At 38.1% G+C, this 20,278-nt stretch overlaps 1 protein-coding gene across 46 annotated transcripts in view; it reads right to left on the bottom strand.

Moving 5' to 3' along the window:
- The window catches only part of GPHN (gephyrin), a 562,862-nt gene that overhangs the window by 7,775 nt on the left and 534,809 nt on the right, over nt 1–20,278 (bottom strand). For all 46 annotated transcript variants that reach the window (XM_023627936.2, XM_023627927.2, XM_070249606.1 and 43 more), the window contains 3 exons: nt 19,430–19,503; nt 14,792–14,856; nt 11,383–11,486 (listed from right to left, as the gene is read on the bottom strand). In XM_023627936.2, the coding sequence (XP_023483704.1) occupies nt 11,383–11,486; nt 14,792–14,856; nt 19,430–19,503 (243 nt within the window). The remainder of the gene's footprint in view (nt 1–11,382; nt 11,487–14,791; nt 14,857–19,429; nt 19,504–20,278) is intronic.

Raw genomic sequence — 20,278 nt, 5'->3', positions numbered from 1 at the left:
CGTAAATTTCAGGTGTACATCACTATATTTCAGTTTCTGTATAGACTGCATCATGTTCACCACCAATAGTCTAGTTTCCATCCATCACCACATATACGTGCCCCTTTACCCCTTTGCCCTCCCCCTACCCTCTTGCCCTCTGATAACCACCAATCTGTTCTCCTTATCTGTGTGTTTATCTTCCACATATGAATGAAATCATACAGTGTTTGTCTTTCTCTGTCTGGCTATTTTTGCTTAGCGTAATACCCTCAAGGTGCATCCATGTTGTCATAAATGGGACGATTCCATCTTATTTCTAGCTGAGTAGTATTCCACTGTGTATATATACCATGTCTCCTTTATCTATTCATCCATTGACCGGCACTTAGGTTGTTTCCAAGTCGTGACTATTATGAATAATGCTGCAATAAACACAGGGGTGAATATATCTTTACACATTCATGTCTTCGTGTTCTTTGGATGAATAGCCAGCAGTGGAATAGCTGGATCACATGGTAGTTCTGTTCTTAATTTTTTGAGGAATCTCCATACTGCTTCCCACAGCGGCTTCACCAGTGTTCATTCCCAGCAGCAGTGTATGAGAGTAGCCCTTCTCCACATCCTCTCCAATATTTGTTATTTCTTGTCTTGTTAATTATAGCTATTCTGATGACTGTGAGGTGAAATCTCATTGTAGTTTTGATTTACTTTTCCTTAATAATTAGTGATACTGAACGTCTTTTTTGCTTAAACTTTATTTGAAAAATGTATTTAAAAGTCCAACAAATTTTTAATATAAATTATGACTCTCAAACACATTACCACCACTCTAAATATTGTAAAAGTGATCATAGCATACACAGTAGAGAAAGTAGCTAAAGGCAAGAGAGCACCAAAGAAAAGAAGATTGTGTCCGAAGAATAGACATTAGAATAAGGCTGAAGATCAGAGTGACCAGAGATTCCAGGAGTCCCTCATCTTTCTACCCTATCCTGTTAACCCTTCAGATCTAGTATAACCCTCAGGCTACTGAGCTACTTCAGCGAAAAAAGATGCACCACTTTCAGAGCAACTAGCTGGATGGGAACTGAGAGTAGATTGGGATTGGCTCTGCATGGCCAATCTTAAGATCTTGAAAAACTGCAGGAAACACACTGAAATTTGAAAAAATTACAACTTTAGTCACTGTAGGTGGGGGCAAACTGGATGGATAGTGGAATCAGCAGAGTAGATCCTAGTTCCCAAATTTGATGTTGAACATCTTTTCAGGTACCTGTTGGCCATCTGTATATCTTCTTTGGAGAAATGTCTGTTCAGGTATTTTGCCCATTGTCTAAGTGTGTTGTCTTTTTGTTGTTGAGACGTATGAGTTCTTTTATATATTTTGGATATTAACCCCTTATCAGATATATGGTTTGCACATATCTTCTCCCAACTGTTAGATTGTCTTTTCATTTTGATCATGGTTTCCTTTTTTTTTTTTTTGAGGCAGATTAGCCCCGAGCTAACATCTGCCCCCAATCCTACTCTTTTTGCTGAGGAAGACTGGCCCTGAGCTAACATCCATGCCCATCTTCCTCTACTTTAGATGTGGGACGCCTGCCACAGCATTGTTTGACAAGTGGTGCATAGGTCTGCACCCGGGATCTGAACTGGTGATCCCCAGGCTGCTGAAGTGGAAGGTGCGGACCAAACTGCTGTGCCACCAGGCTGGCCCGTATTCATGGTTTCCTTTGCTGTGCAGAAGAGCTTTTTAGTCTGATAGAGTCCTATTTGTTTATTTTTTCGTTTGTTTCTCTTGCCTGGTGAGACATAATAATCGAAAAGATGGTGCTAAGACCAATGTCGAAGAGTGCACTGCCTATGTTTTCTACTAGAAGTTTTATGGTTTCAGGTCTTACGTTTAAGTCTTTAATCCATTTTGAGTTAATTTTACGTGTATGGTGTAAGGTAACGGTCTACTTTCATTCTTTTGCACGTCACTGTCCAGTTTTCCTAACACCATTTATTGAAGAGATTTTCCTTTCTCCATTGTATGTTCTTGGCTCCCTTGTCAAAAATTAGCTGTCCATAGATGTGTGGCTTTATTTCTGGGCTCTGGATTCTGTTCTGTCGGTCTGTGTGTCTGTCTTTGTGCCAGTACCATGCTGTTTTGATTACTATAGCTTTGTAGAATATTTTTAAATGAGGGATTGTGATACCTCCAGCTTTGTTCTTTTTTCTCAGGATCTTCTGGCTATTCGGGGTCTTTTATTGTTCCATACAAATTTTAGGAGTCTTTGTTCTAGTTCTGTGAAAAATGTTGTTGAGATTTTGATAAGGATTGCATTGAATCTGCAGAATGCTTTAGGAAGTATGAACATTTTAACTATGTTAATGCTTCCAATTATGAGCAAGAATATCTTTCCATTTCTTTGCGTCATCTTCTTTTCGACAATGTTTTATAGTTTTCAGTGTACAAGCCTTTCACCTCTTTGGTCAAATTTATTCCAGGTATTTAATTTTTTGTGTGTGATTATAAATGGGATTGTATTCTTAATTTCTCTTTCTGCTATTTCCTTGTTAGTGGATAGAAATTAAACTGATTTTTTTTTTTTTGGTGAGAAGGATTCTCCCTGAGCAAACTTTTGTAATCTGTACCAATCTTCCTCTATTTTGTACGTGGGATGCTGCCACAGCATGGCTTGATGAGCAGCGTGTAGGTCTGTGCCCAGGATTTGAACCTGCAAACCCCAGGCTGCCAATGCAGAGCACGCAAATTTAACCACTATGCCACCAAGGGGCCCCATAAATGAAACTGATTTTTTTTCTTAAAGAGTTTATTTTTCCTTTTTCTCCCCAAAGCCCCCTTGTGCATAGTTGTATATTTTTAGTTGTGGGTCCTTCTAGTTGTGGCACGTGGGATGCTGCCTCAGCATGCCTCGATGAGCAGTGCCATGTCCACGCCCAGGATCCAAACTGGCAAAACCCCGGGCCACCACAGTGGAGCGCGCGAACTTCACCACTTGGCATGGGGCCCGCTCCCTGAAACTGATTTTTGTATGTTGATTTTGTATCCTGCAACTTTACTGTATTTATTTATTATTTCTAATAGTTTTTTGGTGGATTCTTCAGGGGTTTCTATATATAAAATCATGTCATCTGCAAATAGTGGCAGTTTTACTTCTTCCTTTCCAATTTTGATCCCCTTTATTTCTTTTTCTTGCCTCATTCCTCTGGTTAGGACTTCCTATACTATGTTAAATAAGAGTGGTGAAAGTGGGCATCCTTGTGTGGTTCCTGTTCCTAAAGGATAGCTTTCAGTTTTTCACCATTGAGTGTGATATTAGCTGTGGGTTTGTCACATATGACCTTTATTATGTTGAGATACTTTCTTTCTATATCCATTTTATTGAGAGTTTTTATCATAAATGGATTTTAGATCTTGTCAAATGCTTTCTCTGCATCTATTGAGATGATCATGCAGTTTTTGTTCCTCATTTTGTTAATGTGGTATATCACACTGATTGATTTTCAGATGTTGAAATGTCCCTCGTCCCTGGTATTAATCCAACTTGATCATGGTGTATGAACCTTTTAATGTAATGCTATACTTGGTTTGTGAATATTTTGTTGAGGATTTTTGCATCTATGTTCATCAGCAATACTGGCCTGTAATTTTCTTTCTTTGTGTTATCCTTGTCTGGCTTTGGTATCCGGGTCATGTTGGCTTGTGTTAGGAAGTGTTCTGTCTTCTTCAACTTTTTGGAATAGTTTGAGAAGGACAGGTAATAAATCTTCTTTGAATGTTTGGTAGAATTCTCTAGAGAAGCCATCTGGTCCTGGACTTTTATTTTTTGGGAGGTTTTTGATTACTGTTTCAATCTCTACTTGTGATTGGTCTATTCAGATTGTCCATTTCCTCTTGATTCAGTTTTGGGAGGTTGTAAGAGTCTAAGAATTTATCCATTTCTTCTAGATTGTCCAATTTGTTGGCATATAGTTTTTCATAGTATTATCTTATAATCTTTTGTATTTCTTTGGTATCCATTGTAATTTCTCCTCTTTCATTTCTAAATTTTATTTAGGTGAGCCTTTTCTCTTTTTTTCATAGTGAGTCTGGCTAAAGGCTTGTCAATTTTATCTTCTCAAAGAATCAGCTCTGTGTTTCATTGATCTTTTCTACTGTCTTTTGTGTTTCAATCTCATTTATTTCTGCTGTAATTTTTATTATTTCCCTTCTTCTGCTGACTTTGGGCTTCGTTTGTTCTCCTTTTTCTAATTCTGTTAGGTGTAGTTTGAGATTCTTTATTTGAGATTTTTCTTGTTTGTTAAGGTGAGCCTGTATTGCAATGAATTTCCATCTTAGGACTGCTTTTGCTGCATCCCATGTGAGTTAGCATGGTGTGGTTTCATTTTTATTTGTTTCCAGATAGTTTTTGATTTCTGATTTAATTTCTTCAATGATCCATTGATTGTTCTGTATCATGTTATTTAGTCTCCATATCCTTGTTCTTTTCCCAGTTTTCTTCTTGTAGTTGATTTCTAGTTTCATAGCATTATGGTCAAAAAGGTGCTTGATATTATTTCAATCTTCTTAAATTTATTGAGGCTTGCCTTGTTTCCCAACATATGGTCTATCCTTGAGAATGTTTCATGCACACTTGAGAAGAATGTGTCATCTGCTGTCTTTGGATGGAGTGTTCTATAGATATATGTATTATGGTTATCTGGTCTAGTTTTGTGCTTAATTCCACAATTTCCTTGTTGACTTTCTGTCTGGATGATCTATACATTGGTGTAAGTGGGATGCTGAGGTCTCTTACTATTATTGTGTTGTTAACATCTCTTTTTAGGTTTGTTAATAGTTGCTTTAGGTACTTTCACACTTCTGTGTTGGGTGCATACATATTTATAAGTGTATTTGTCATCTTGGTGGAGTGTCCCTTTTATCATTATGAACTTTTTTGTCTTGAAGTCTACTTTGTCTGATATAAGTTTGGCAATGCCTGCTTTCTTTTGTTTGCCATTAGCTTGGAGTATTGTCTTCCATCCCTTCACTCTGAACCTGTTTGTCTTTGGAGCTGAGATCTATTTCTTGGAAGAAGCATATTGTTGGGTCTTGTTTTTTAATACATCCTACCAATCTGTGTCTTTTGATTGGAGAATTCAATCCATTTACATTTAGAGTGATTATTGATATATGAGGGCCTAATGCTGCCATTTTCTCTCTCAGTTTCCAGTTCTTCTGCATTTCCTTTGTTTCCTGTCCCGTGTATTCTGGACTACCAATTCAGTTAGGTCATTTTCTATGCTGGTTTTCTTAGTTTTCTCCTTATTCATCATCTGTGTCTCTGTTCTAATTATTTGTTGAGTGGTTACCATGAGATGTGTATAAAAAACTCTCATAGATGAGAGAGTCTATTTTCTGATAGCCTCTTATTTCCTTAGACTAAGCCAGTTCCATCCCTCTCCTTTTCCCCTTCTAAGTTGTTACCGTCACATCTTATTCCATCTTGTGTTGTTAGTTTGTGGTTGAAATGACAAGATTATATTTATTTTTGGTGTTTTCCTTCCCTTCATCTTTAGTGTTATAATTATTTGCTAACCTGTTCTGATAGAGAGATGAAATTTTCTGATTTTGTCTATCTATTTATCTCCTTGCTCAGAGTTTTGTAACCCCTTTCTTTCTTTCTTTTTTCTGGTATGAGGGCCTTCTTGAGGATTTCTTATAGGAGGTGTCTTGTGTGATGGACTCCCTTAACTTTGTTTTTTTCATCTGGGAAAGTTTTTATTTCTCCATCATATCTGAAGGATATTTTTACTGGACAGAGTATTCTTGGTTAGGTTTTTGTCTTTCAGAATTTTGAATATATCATTCCACTGTCTCCTAGCCTGTAAGGTTACTGCTGAGAAATCTGCTGAAAGCCTGATAGGGGTTCCTTTGTACATTATTTTCTCCTGCCTTGCTTCCCTCAATATTTTTTCTTTATCAATGACTTTTGCCAGCTTTACTACTACATGCCTTGGAGAAGGTCTTTTTACACTGATATATTTTGGAGATATATTGCTTCTGTCACGTGTACTTCCATCTCCTTACCCAAGTTTGGGAAATTCTCTGCTATTAATTCTTTGAATAAGCTTTCTGCTCCATTCTCCTTCTCTTCACCCTCTGTAATATCTATAATCCTTACGTTGCATTTCCTAAGTGAGTTGGTTGTTTCTCAGAGAATTTCTTCGTTTCTTTTTAATCTTAGTTCTCTCTCCTCTATCTGAAGCATTTCTATATTTCTGTCCTGCAAACTGCTAATTCTGTCCTCCATAATATCAGCTCTACTGTTCAGGGAGTCCAGATTTTTCTTTATCTCATCCATTGTGTTTTTCATCTCCAAATTTCTGATTGGTTCTTCTGTATAGTCTCAATCTCTTTTGCGAAGTAGCTCCCAAACTCCTTGAATTTTCTTTCTGCATTCTCTTTTAACTCCTTGAGTTTTTAAATGATAACTATTTTTAATTCTCTGTCATTCAGGTTATAGATTCCTGTGTCTTCTGGACTGATTTCTGGGTACTTGTCACTTTTCTTCTGTTCTGGAGATTTAATGTATTTTTTCATACTGCTTGACAGCATAGATTTGTGCCTTTGCATAGAGATAGAATTTGGTCGCAGCTTCCACCTGCCACCACTGGGGGGAGCTGGGTAATCTGAGTCAGCCAAAATCCCCATCAGCTGTGCCTGTCCAAGCCTGGGCCACTCCTTGGGATCACAGTGGCCCTTTGAGGTCTCCCACCAACTGGGAGAACAATAATGTGGGGGCTCCAGGCTGCTGCCACCTGCTCCCACAGTCCTGCCCTGATGCCCTACCCTCTTCGGGACCACAGAGATATGATGGGCATTTGCTGCAGCTGGGAGCTAATTTGCCTGGACTCAAAAGCTCTGCTGCCATCTGGTCCTAGGTTGTACCAGCTGTTGTGCTTGGTGGGTGGGGCCTCCCTGCTGGGTCTGAGCCAGAGCTGCTCCCTGGGACAGCAGTGGGATTGTGGACTCTCCCACTGGTTGAGAGAGTCATCACACAGGGGCTCAGGGCTGCTGCTGGCTGCTCCCATGTCCTGTCAAGTTGCACTCCTTCTTCATGACTGCAGCAGGACTTTGGGCGTTCGAAGTAGCCAGGGGCTTGTTTGCCCAGACTTGCAGCTGTGCCGCCGTCTGCTCCTAGGTCACAGAAACCTTTGTCCTTGGTATGTGGGGCCTCCTCACTCGGTGTGAGCCAGAGACACTCCCTGGGGCCATGGTGGGACTGTGGGCTTTCCCACTGGACCAAAGTGCAATCATGCTGGGGCTCAGGGCTGCCATCACCTGTTTCCACAGTCACACCAAGGTGCACGCCCACCTTTGGGACTGCAGTGGTGCTATGAGTGCTTCAGCTGGGGAAGCAGTCGCATGCAGGTACTGGGTTGCCTGGGGCCGGAGAATTCTCAGCTATCTGCACCACCTCCCCAGGGGTAGTCCATCTACCTTCAGACGTATAGCAGCATGGGTCTCTCAGGTGTGTTGAGGTGCTGTGTGTGTATCCTCTGCTGATCAATGAATGTCCATTTAGTTGTAGTTAGAAGTGGGAGAGACAAAGGGAACAGCTGACTCTGACATGTTACTGACGCCGTTCCTCTTGTCTATTCCTCTTTTTACATCTGTTAATAATTACTTTATATATTTAGGTGCTCCTATGTTTGGTGCATAGATATTCATAAATGTGATATCCTCTTGTTTGATTGTTCCCTTTATCAGTACGTGCTGCCCTTCTTTGTCTCTTGTTACAGCTTTTGTTTTAAAGTCTATTTTGTTTGATACAAGTTTGCTACCTCAGCTTTCTTTTCATTGCCATATGCATGGAGTATCCTTTTCCATCCCTTCACTTTCAGTTTGTGAGTGTCTTTAGGTCTGAAGTGTGTCTCTTGCATGCAGCATATATATGGGTCTTATTTTTTTTTATCCATTCAGTCACCCTATGTCTTTTGATTGTAGCATTTAGTCCATTGACATATAAAGTAGCTACTGATAAGTATGGACCTATTGCCATTTTATTACTTTTTTTCTGGGTGTTTTAGTAGTTCTTCTCTGTTCCTTTCTTATTCTCTTGCTCTCTTCCCTTGTGATTTGATGGCTTTCTTTAGTATTATGTCTGGGTTCCTTTTTCTTAATTTTTTGTATATTTATTATGGGTTTCTGGTTTGTGATTATCATGAGGTTCATATATAATAACCTTACGACTGCTCCTGGGTGTGAAGTGCTGTGGGTAGAATGTGTTTTTTTCCTCAGCAGAAAGGTATTTTTGCCTCTTCTGCCTCTGTCAGTGTTGTCCCTTGTTGTGGGAGTCCTTTTTATCCAGTTTCTGGTTCTCTCTCAGAGGGAACTGTTCTATAGGTACTTGTAAATTTGTTGTGCCCGTGGGAGGAGGTGAATTCAGAGTCCTCCTATGCCAACATCTTCCCAGTCTCCTTATTTTAAGGAGGCAAGGGCTTATTTTAAACTGTTGCTCTTCAGAATGTGTTGATATAAAAGGATGGCATGTTTTGTGCAGACCTTTTAAAACAATGCAGCACTGCCCTACTCATAGGACAGCTACATCAGAGTCCAGCAGTATGAGTTACCAACACCAGCATTTAACATCCACTTCACTCCTGAAAGCAGCAAGAATTGGGAGAGGTTGTGACTGTGGCAACCATTTTGGAGAACATTTATAAGCTGCATCTTGGGTGGTCAGAAATAGAGACAATAAGTTTTACTATGTTTCAAGGAAGTGAATAAGGTTATGTTCTAAAGTGGCAGTTATGCCAGTAAAGGTGTGAGGGTGATTTTGGGAGTTAAAAACAAAAGAAGCAAACAGCTAAGCATACTGATGACCCATCCTCACAGTCCCAGTAACACTGCTCTGTGTGAGAGAGAAAGGAGTTTGATTCTTAGACCAGTTCTCAATTCCAGGACCTGACAGGAGTGAGCAGCGTGATGAACAACGTACCAGGCATCAGTGTGATTGCAGAGCACTCTGCCTCATCATTGTTGTCAGAATGGATGGCTGCTATGACATTAGTTTTAAAGAAGAGATGGTGGATGTTAGCATGAGAAATAAATGAAAAGATTCATAAGACCTCTGCAAAGTCAAAGAGAAGTCTTCTTTATTTCTCATGTTAACAATGTGGATTTTACTTATTTCCTAAATTCAGTTAAGTATGAAAATAGCAAATTCAGTATTACTGGTATGAATGTGTAGGCTTTAAGACTTTGATCTTCTGACTTGATCAGAATATTTTTTGTTCATTTATGGCTTTTTTCTTCTTTTTCCATTTAATTTAAAAGAAGACTACCACTGTCAGGGAGTCCAGATTTTTCTTTATCTCATCCATTGTGTTTTTCATCTCCAAATTTCTGATTGGTTCTTCTGTATAGTCTCAATCTCTTTTGCGAAGTAGCTGCCAGTTGGTGGGAGACCTCAAAGGGCCGCTGTGATCCCAAGGAGTGTCCCAGGCTCAGACAGGCACAGCTGACTTGAACAGACATTTCTCCAAAGAAGAGATACACATGGCCACCAGGTATATGAAAGAGTATATGAAATGCAGATCACAACCACAATGAGATATCACCTCACGCCTGTTAGGATGGCTATTATCAAAAAATGAAAATATAACAAGTGTTGGTCAGGATATGGAGAAATTGGAACACTTATACACTGTGGGTGGGAATGTAGAATGGTTTAGCCACTATGGAAAACAGTATGGAGGTTCCTCAAAGAATTAAAAATAAAACTACCATATGATCCAGTAATTCTACTTCTGGGCATATATCCTAAAGAACTGAAATCAGGATCTCAAAGAGACATCTGCACCCCCATGTTCACTGTAGCATTGTTCACAATAGGCAAGATATGGAAACAACCCAAATGTCCATCGACAGATGAATGAACAAGGAAAATGTCGTATACACACATGATGGAATATTATTCAACTTTAAAAAAGAAAGAAATCCCACCATTCGTGGCAACATGGATAAGCTAGAGTACATTATACTAAGTGAAATAAGCCAGTCAAAGAAGGATAAATACTGTATGATTCCACTTATATGAGGTATCTAAAATAGTCAAAGTCATGGAAGCTGAGAATAGAGTGGTGGTTGCCAGGAGATGAGGGGAGGAGGAAATGGGGAATCGTTACTCAATGGGTATAAAGTTTCTGTTATGCAAGGTAAGTTCCAGAGATCTGCTGTACAACATAGTACTTTATAGTTAATGATATTGTTTAGTGCACTTAAAAATACTTTAGGAAGATAATTCTCATGTTAAATGTTCTTACCATGAAACAAACAAACAAAACCACAAAAGAACATGAGAAAATTCTGGGAGGTGATGGATATGTTTAGTACCTTGACTGTGGTGATGATATCATGGCTGTACACGTATGTCCAAACTCATCAAAATGTATACATTAAATATGTGCAACTTTTTGTATATAAATTATGTTTTAATAAAGCTTAAAAAAATAAAAGTAATGGTTTGGTACTCTAGTTTATATCACCAAGAAAATTGTTCATTAGTTATACAGAAAGTGTGTCACATAATTAGTTGAGTAGTAGTAAATCAGATTCAAGTTAGTGTTGCTGGAGAAGGGGACTCTAATTTCCAAGTGACTTTTACCATCGGTCTGATTCCTCAGCCTTACTCGTCCTTTTTCAAACAATATGGTCATCTTCTCCTTTTGATTCACTAGACTCTTTCTAGTCCATTTTCTTTTCCTGAACCATTTAAAATTTATCAGTGAGGTCAGAGAAAAAGTGAGCAGGTAAATTGCTATACTCTGCAGGTTTACATAGGAGACAGCAAATTCTTGTCCCTCTTTCACTACAGGTTTAGTGCTAGGGTGGTGCCAGCCACATTCTGCTGACCATTTTTTTAAGATTTTTTAATTTTTCCTTTTTTTCCTCAAAGCCCCCTGGTACATAGTTGTGTATCCTTAGTTGTGAGTCCTTCTAGTTGTGGCATGTGGGATGTCACCTCAGCATGGCTTGATGAGCGGTGCCATGTTCGCACACAGGATCTGAACCGGTGAAATCCTGGGCCGCTGAAGCGGAGCATGCGAACTTAACCACTCAGCCATGGGGCCGGCCCCTCTGCTAATCGTTTTATCATTACATATCTACTCCCACATGGACTTGTCGCTGGAGAAAATTATCCACTTTAGAAGTCATGGAATAATGAGGGAGGGGAATAAAAGGGACCCTTTTCCCTCCATTTTCTATCACGAAGGGGAGAATATAAGCACATTTTCCCTCAAAACTAATATAAAATTCTAGATGTTTGTTCCAGGGGTTAGGAAATCATACTCTTAATTGTTATTAGACTTCAATTTTGGTTCTTGGTCATTAGAAAACATTACCCTGGCTTTGATGATGGTTGGCCGAGGATCCAAGATGCCCTGCATCTTTCTCAGTGCAGGCACAACAAAGAGATTGCAGGTGACCACAGCTGACACAGGATTCCCTGAAAGTCAACCAGGCAGTTATTTAAAGTACACACATAAAGATTTGCTGAATAATTATGACTGTCTATACCTTGAGGTGTGAGAGAGTGAAGTGACTAAGCAATAGTCTTCCTCTTCTGAGCCACCTCGAATCTAAAAGGATGCCGGGATAGAGCTGAAGCCAACCAAACGCCAGAGGGTGTAGACATGGCTCTACCAGCGAGATGCAGAGACCTTTGATGCCCAGAAACTATTTAACACTATTTATTGCTGCTTTCCTGGGAGCTATGGGTCAAAAGCTATTACTAATCCTGTTAAGTTTTAAAGCAGACTCTACTTATTATTTTTTAAATGTTTTAAAATTACCACAGTAACACATGCTCAGTACAAAAAAAATTAGAAAATAGGATAAACATAAAGAAATTTATTCATAATCCCCTCTACCCAGAAACTTCTTTAAATTTTAAAAATAAAACTAAATGATTTAAGAATAGGAGGGCTTGAAGATGAATACTGTTATGACTGACTTGCGCTCCCTCCAAATTCCTATGTTGAAGTCTTAACCGCCAGCGTGACTATATTTGGAGATAGGGCCTTTAAAGAGGTAATTAAAGTTAAATGAGGTCATAAGTGTGAGGTCCTAATCCAATAGGAACGGTGTCTTCACAAAAAGAGGCAGAAACAGCAGGAGTGCACATACACAGAAGACAGGCCACAGGAGGACATAGTGAGAAGGTGGCCTTCTGCAAGACAGGAAGAGAGGCTCAAGAGAAACCAACCTTGCTGGCACCTTGATGTTATACTTCCAGTCACCAGAACTGTGAGAAAATTAATTTCTGTTGCTCAAGCCATCCCGTCTGTAATATTCTATTACATTATGGTAGCCTGAGCAGACTCATAGACATACCAAGTTCTTTTGAAGTTATAAGAAGAATTTGAGGAATTCAATTGTACTTCTCCAAGAAGAAATCTGGGTATGTCATGCACTTCAAAAGGAGGAAAGGTGGGCTATGAATAAAAAGGCTGGGCTGAGCATAACAGATTGAGTTTCTGTGCAGTATTGTTAACTAACCAAGCTGTGTGACGCTGGTGAGTTCCAAACCTTTCTGAGCTTAACTACTCATCCACAAAATGAAAGGTTTGGATGATATGATTCTCAATATCACTTCTTGCTCTAAAATTCTAATTTTATTAATACTTTTTTATAGTGGTACGTGAGTATGTATGTATATACCGTGGGGGGGTGGGGGGAGGGATGGGCTATTAGATTTTTAGGTTCCCTTGGCCTGGCAGTGTGCTGCTAATTCCATCACCAAAGTAAAAGGCAATGGTCAGTTTAGCCTATTATTAGCTAAAACCATTTCTTTAATTTTTGTCTACCCACAAAAGTAGTTAAGAATAGATTTTTTTCAATGGTAAAAAGTGATGAGTGATACTAATGATTTCAATAGAAAAATGAGTTGTCCAACAGTACAGTAGACTCTTAATGAGAATCAGTTGCTTTTCCCTTGCCTCAAAATACAAACACATGTAAATTTTTCTGGAAAAGCCAAAAAAAAAAAAAAAAGGGAAAAAAGCTATTGTTTAAGAATGATTACAGAGTTCCTGTAATGCCACTGCTTTATAGAATTACTCTATAAAAAGTAAATTGCTCTATATAAGAAAAAGGACTGGAAGGACTCAAATAAAAAAATTTCACCTAGTGGTTATTTCGGTGGGGAGTTTCTTAAGGTGTCTCTGTATTTTCTAATGTTTTTATAGTGAACACGTGTTATTATAGTAATTTAAAAAGTTAAAAAAATAGCAAGTGAATACAGAAAACTTTTAAAGTGCTTTAAAACTTTTCAAGATTAGTAATGGCTTTAAAAGCATGGCATTCAAGAAAGCAGAAACAATACTGAATTGTAAAATCCTTGTGAAAGGAGCCACTTTGCTAGTTTTACAAACTGAACCCGTGAGCTATTGCTGCCCTCTTTTGGTTCATTCAGGCTGAGCAGAGAAAACCTCAAATTAGAGTAGCAATTTGAAAATAGGTTATTTAATTCTAACTTCTCTGGGTGATCAACAATACTTCATAAGTAATGGCAAAATAGGCTCCCACTGTAACATTCTTCGTCTGCAGGTCAAGTCATATGTTCTGTAGACAAAGTAAACAGTTTCTTCTAGGCCAAACGCAGTAGGAAGAGGATCACACTTCCTTATATAAAGGCTTTCAGAGGATCTAAAGGCCCTAAGGAGTTCTATACTAGAAATACATTTTGGGGTCTACTTTACTTACATGTCCTCTCTCTCAAAATTTCCTATATGATAGAACTCTAATCACTTTTATGCTTATAGATAGGAGTTTTAGAAATGTTTTTAAAATTCTAAATTTTTCTGCCTGCTTTCCTTTCTTTGTATCACTATTTTGAGATTTATCTAATATAGAAAGCAGATGAATATCTCAAAGCCACCAGATTTGTGCATCTGAAAGGAATAAGTCAGTTATTTTCTGAAGGAATCATGCCAAAAAACAGAGAATAGGACACTGTTACAGAGCAGAGGATAATTTCAAAAATTGAAAAAAACAACAAGTAGATACACAAACTTCTAAACTGCTTTAGAATTTGTCAAGATTAGTAATGGCTTTTGAAGCATGGCTTTAACTGCACAGCCAGAAATCAACATAAAAAACTGAATTTGAAAGTCTTTGTCAACTGAATCCCTTTGCTTTTTCTATAACACGAACATGTGAGTTTCTGCTCACGTGGGAGTGAGGCTGGGGATGGTGATGTGGTCAGACTGATGATACTGAGGTTTGGCTGAGAAGCACCAGGACTAGGAGGCCCTCCTTCCACGTCGGCCCTCACCCCGCAGTCCACATTTGGCAAGGATCACAGGCAGCTTTATGGGTTTTGTTCTAGTATTTGCCCAGGCGATTCAAGGCCCTTTGGCCCCTTGAGCACAACACTTGTAGTCGTGGGAGGTGATTAGACTGCTAACTTTGACCAATTTTCTTTAAGGAAAAGTGCCCCAGAAAGAGTTAGCAAGAGCTAACACTTGATTATCATCTTGGCATTTTGAATGCGCTTTGAAAGATACTATCTAGTTTGACTTTCACTCCAATCCTATGAAGTAGCTATTAGCCCCAATTTATAGATCAAGACACAGCTTCAGAGAGGTTAAGTAATTTGCCCAAGGTCATACAGCAGTAAAGCTGGGATGTGAGCCCAGGTCTTTCAGATGCCAATCAAGTGCTCTGATAGGAGACTAGTCATCTGGGATTCAAAAAGATTTTGGTCATTTTTCCAGAAAAAGCAAACGAAACTATTTCAATTGTTCTTACCTGGCAGTGCAAAGATTATTTTTCTTACACCATCTATATCCAGAGTTGCAAATGTTGTTGGCAGGCTAGAGAGACATGAGGTTATTTGTTAGCGTCTGCTAAGGAATATGAAGAGTAAGTTAAGTACTCCTGTTTGCTTGTTACATGGCTCTTCACAGAGAACTCATCACATAGAAATACTTTTCTGTTGGCTCTGCTTTAAACCTTTATACTCTGAAGTGTTTCAAGAGCCTTTAAATTAATTTGTTTTTAGTATCTTCTGTTTTCAAACTTCCTGGTTTTCTGTAGCCTACTTTTTTTCCTTCCTGTGAGTGCCATTAGAAGTGTATTCCAAATCCTGGAGTTTCTCTACCCCTCTAGTTAATATTATATCATACTATTTTTGCTGGGGCTTTATAACAATCATTCTTATTATCAGAAGACTACCTGGTAATACATGTCTATCAGATAACTGCCTATTGTTCAAGATGAGTATCTCGCAACCCTTTAAACTATAACCAACAATAAAAATAAGAATCTGCCTTCTATGAAGGGAGATTTTTTTTTTGTTTTTTGCTGAGGAAGATTTGCCCAGAGCTAACATCTGTTGCCAATCTTCTTTTTATATGTGAGCTGCTGCCACAGCATGGTCACTGACAGACGTGTGGTGTGGGTCCATGCCTGGGAACCGAACCTGGGCTGCCAAAGTGGAGCACGCTGAACTTAACCACTAGGCCACCATGGCTGTCTCAGAAGGGAGTTTTTTGAAATGTCAAAATAAGTAAAATACCATGACTAGAACAAAATTAAAGCAATAGTAATTAAAAATATTCTCAAATTATACTTCCTTAAGATTCTGACGTGAAACCTTTCATGGGGGTGTGGAAAGGGATGAGTGTGAGAGGGATGGAGGAAGCAGGCAGTTAAGAATAATGATTTCTTTCTATTGACTACTCTTTACATAGAACTTCAGCTAAAAATTTCATTATATTAATAAAATTTGAATGATGTAGAATCCTTAGGGAATGCTGAAATTTCCATATAGTTGAAAAAGTATCCTTTTAAGCACTGAAAGTGTTTTTATTTTTACTAGTTTTACAGGTTGGTCTTTCAAAAACGGATCACTCACTCGTTAGCTTTCGCAATAATATGACTAACATTTTTTGATGATTCCCAACCATCATTATTAACTTATTCTACTTCGCTATAATACAGTGATGTTGAGTCACTAGGGTATTGCGTATTGTTTTCACCTATAAACCATAACCCCACACCACACACTGCTGTGTTTCTATAATCCTTGATTCTGTCTTTTTTTTCCCCCAGGTCTTTTCTGTGGCTCCCCTTAATGCTAGACTGCCATCATCTCTACCCTTAAAGCTGGTTTTAGGTTCGGGAACCAGAGAGTACTAGTAATAGTATATTGTTAGAATGACAATAATAATAGAAGCTGCTATTTTTAAAGAAACAGTGATACATTACATCCATTATTTCACTTAATTCTCACAACAATCCCATGGGGTAACAACTATCATCCCATTTTATAGTTGAGGAAACTGAGACTCAGAGAGATTAAGCCATTTAGCCAAAATCACTCTGCTACTAAGTGGGGAAACAAAGATTCGAACCAAGGTTTTTCTAACTTTATGGCTCATAATTGGATAAGGCTCTCATAGAGCATGCTGTGAAGTGTTAGTTTGTGGACTTTGTAACATCTATGTTTGGCTACTCTGTGGCCTTTTTTGCTTACTTCCTCATTCTTTGCTGTGTTTTAGAAACATGAGATTGTCATATTGATTTATGAACAGGTTATTTGGCAGTGATCGTTACTGTGTAATGAAAATAATTTCCAAGATACATTCTTGACAACAGCTATGTTCTGGAGAAGATCCATAAAAATTGTGATTGGTAGATCTGGTTGATAACACTGCAAATGGTTTTTGGGTATTTCTGTGTCTAAAATGAAAGAGGTTAATTGCATTCAGAATAGACTGTATGTGGGAAGAGCAAAGCTAAATTGTTCTTGAGCTTGCTACATTTCCTCTTGTTCTACTATTAAGTAGCAATTACCTTTAAATTCTTCTTATCTTCAGACAAGTATAAAATTCTGGCCAAGTAAAATAAGCCGATTTAAACTTCTAACCTACTTTATCATAGCAAACTAACAGACACAGTAAGAGTGAGGAGGGGATGCTTAACACCTTCCTTCTACAGTAGTTAAAGCCAATTTAAATCATCTTTTGCATCTTGCAGACAGGTACTGTGATTTCTCTAAAGGTACCCATTTAAAAAAGATTCCATTACAACAAAACATTTTGTTATCACGCATTGCTATCAATAGTGCCCTATTGCCAGATGTGAAGTTTTTGTTTAAGTTCTGGAAAGCCATTTCGTTGGAACTCAGCATCTATTGTTTAACTCTCCTCTTGAGATCAGAATGTAATAGCATTTGTACAATCACTGAGGTCACAGGGTGTTATGACTTTAAAGGAGGAGAATAAACATTAGGAACTGATGAATGCCTAAAGTTGAAGTAAGCGGTAAATAACAGAGTGAAAATAAAAAGAATACCAAAATTATATATCATAGGTGCTGAGACTAATTTAAATAATAGATATTACAAATAATTCTCCTCTAGAGGTGAGGGCAAGTAATGTTAGCTTCTTTCTCACTACAAAAGGAATAATCATTTCAATTTTTGAGGTTAGTGAGAAGCACACTGACATGCTTTTGGGATGTCCTCTGTATTCTAATCAAATTAGTACTGCCCATAGGGAAAGGAAAAAAAAGCTCCTGTGTGCTCATAGCATAATAATATTTGCTTAATACAAAATATTTTTAATAAGAATGATCTAAATCCAACAGCTTCAATAATAAAAGGGTCTTGTCAGTAGCAGCCATATTGGAGCAACTACAGAAATAAAATGCCAAGAATTCGAAATTCTATCAAGTTGTGAAGATAGCTTTGGGGATAATCTTAACTTCATACTTAAATGGCAAAATCATGGAGGTAAACCCTGATCTCTGTCCTAAACTGACATGAGGTACCCAGTACTTACCAGGGAGATTAGGAAGCCCACCTTGACATTTGAAAAAGTCTTCTGAAATTTGCTGATAGTTCCTATATCTCACTTGTAACAACTGCTAAGTCTCACCTCTACTCTCTTAGGGTTCACATGAGCACCCATCAGAGTGTAATTCTGAACTAAAGCATCATTACTGTTGTCCCTGACAGTATGGAGGTAGACTGGAATGCTCACCTACACACGGCCTTTGAATAGGGAATCAAAGGTTTATAGAGTAGCAGGGGTCTGAACAGGCAGACTACTGCTGAAAGACATGGCCACACATATTTCATCAAAACCAATGTTTGACATTCTTTGAGGATTTATAACTGATTACAGAACCTCTACTATCTCTTCCATTAGGGAGTTACTAGTTTTTAGCAGATATGCAAGATGTTGGTATGTGGTTATTTTTCTTTCTTCCTTGGAGGCTATAAGAAGCAGTATGTGGTGTTGGCTCTGTGGTGTGGTGGTTAAGTTTGGTGCACTCTGCTCTGGCGGCCCAGGTTTGTAAGCTCGGATCCCGGCATGGACCTACACCACTCGTCAGTCATGCTATCATGGTGACCCACATACAAAACACAGGAAGACTGGCACAGATGTTAACTCAGAGCTAATCGAAACACTACTTGTAAACTATTCTTGCCAAGGAAAAAAAATGAATCTGAATCTAATTAAGCCTTTAGATCTAGCTTCTAGTCTACAGAATATACTGGAGGGAGAGGGGAACAAGTTAAACACCATCCCAAGGAAGCAATCAGCCAAATTTATTTGACTCAAATGATTCAGTTTCTTAAACACATCAATGGCATGACAAAAAAAGGAGGGGGGAGTAAATGTTCTTGTTTAATAGAGATTTAACAACTAAGTACAGTGAGGGACGTGCCTTGAATCCTAATTCAAACAAAACACATATAATAAGGCATTCTTTTTTGTAACATTTGCAAGGATGTTGAATATGACCAGGGTATTAGATGATATAAAGGTATTCTTATTTATTTTGTTGGGTGAGAAATACCATTGTGATTATGTAAGAGAATGCTGCTGCTGTTATTATTATTATTTGAGATGTACACTAAAGTGACATGCCTAGAATTTGCTTTAAAACAGTCCAGCCCTCTGTCCTCCCAAAAAGGTGAGGGAGGGGACTGATAGGTGAAGGAGGGGACTGATAAAACAATTATGGAAAAATGTTGATAGCTCTTGATGCTGGGTGATGGGTACATGGAGGTTTCATTGTACTCCCTACTGTTGTGTATGTTTGAGAATTTTCATATTAAAATGTTCTGAAAAAGAGAGAAAGCAGCAGTATGGACAGAAAGAGAAAAAAGAGAAAGAAGGAAGTAGACATGGGAATTAAAGGGAGAAAAGGTTTGGAAAGTTACTTTGCTTTGTTTATACCAAACTCAGTGATTCATAAGGAAGATGAATTTGCATTTCAGATAGGAGCTACAATTGTACAAAGAATCCTAATACTATAATACTTCTTTTACTAGAATAAATGATCCATAATAGAAAATGTAAAAAGACAGCATTTAAAACTTTGTTAAAGCCAGTCAACCAACCCATATATGAGATAAGATTATTTTCATACCCTGGTTTCATAAAAACCCTGCCAAAATGGATCTGAGCATGAAGATCAATGTCCAGCACCTGCTTGAGATAGTCCTGCAAATATGAAAAATAATCACTTTACTTTCAAACATTCTATTATTGGACTTTCAAAAGTTTAAATGAAAATAAAATGCATTTATAATATTGAAAGGAAAAGAAACACCTTATTTTAGTGATGGTGATTTGCTTAAGACAAATATTCCTTCATCCCTTCATTCCTCAGTCATTCACTTAGCCATTCAATAAATATTTATTGAGCACCTGGTATATGTTGAGTACTAACCTTGAACAAAAGAGACAATGTCCCTATCCGCACAAAAAGTAGTAGTAGAAGTAGTTAGACAGTAAACCAAATAACTACACGAACATATAAAACATTACTTGAAGGATTATTCTCTCCTTTCAGACAGAATTTTACGTCTGAGAAAGGATGTGGACAAACATGGCTTAAGGCGCTGTGCCTGGGCAGGGAAGCCACATGCATGTATGCTCTGTCATTCTGCTTAATGGACTTAAAATAATGTCCATTTCTTGAGGAGACACTTGAACAGTTGCCCACAGATTACCAAATTTAAACAAGTCAACTAAAATAAAAAATAGAGAGGGAGCTCCAGAACAGAAAATTAAGAGAGTTTAATTGTTCCAACTTTATATTCTGCTAACAAGAACACAACTAACCTAAGGTTACAACCAAGCCAGAGCGATTTGACAAAAACCTGATCTTTTGAAATGAAAGGCAACACTGCCCTAAAGTTGGTTTTGTAGACAAAAAGAAAAAAAAACTGCAGTCTTTAAAATTTCTCAACTTCTAGGTCTGTTATTGAGTTTC

The sequence above is a fragment of the Equus caballus genome, chromosome 24, assembly GCF_041296265.1.
Source record: "Equus caballus isolate H_3958 breed thoroughbred chromosome 24, TB-T2T, whole genome shotgun sequence".
In the NCBI taxonomy this organism is placed as follows: domain Eukaryota; kingdom Metazoa; phylum Chordata; class Mammalia; order Perissodactyla; family Equidae; genus Equus; species Equus caballus.
Note: the sequence above shows the minus strand (reverse complement) of the source record. Positions and strands in the feature narration are given on the sequence as shown.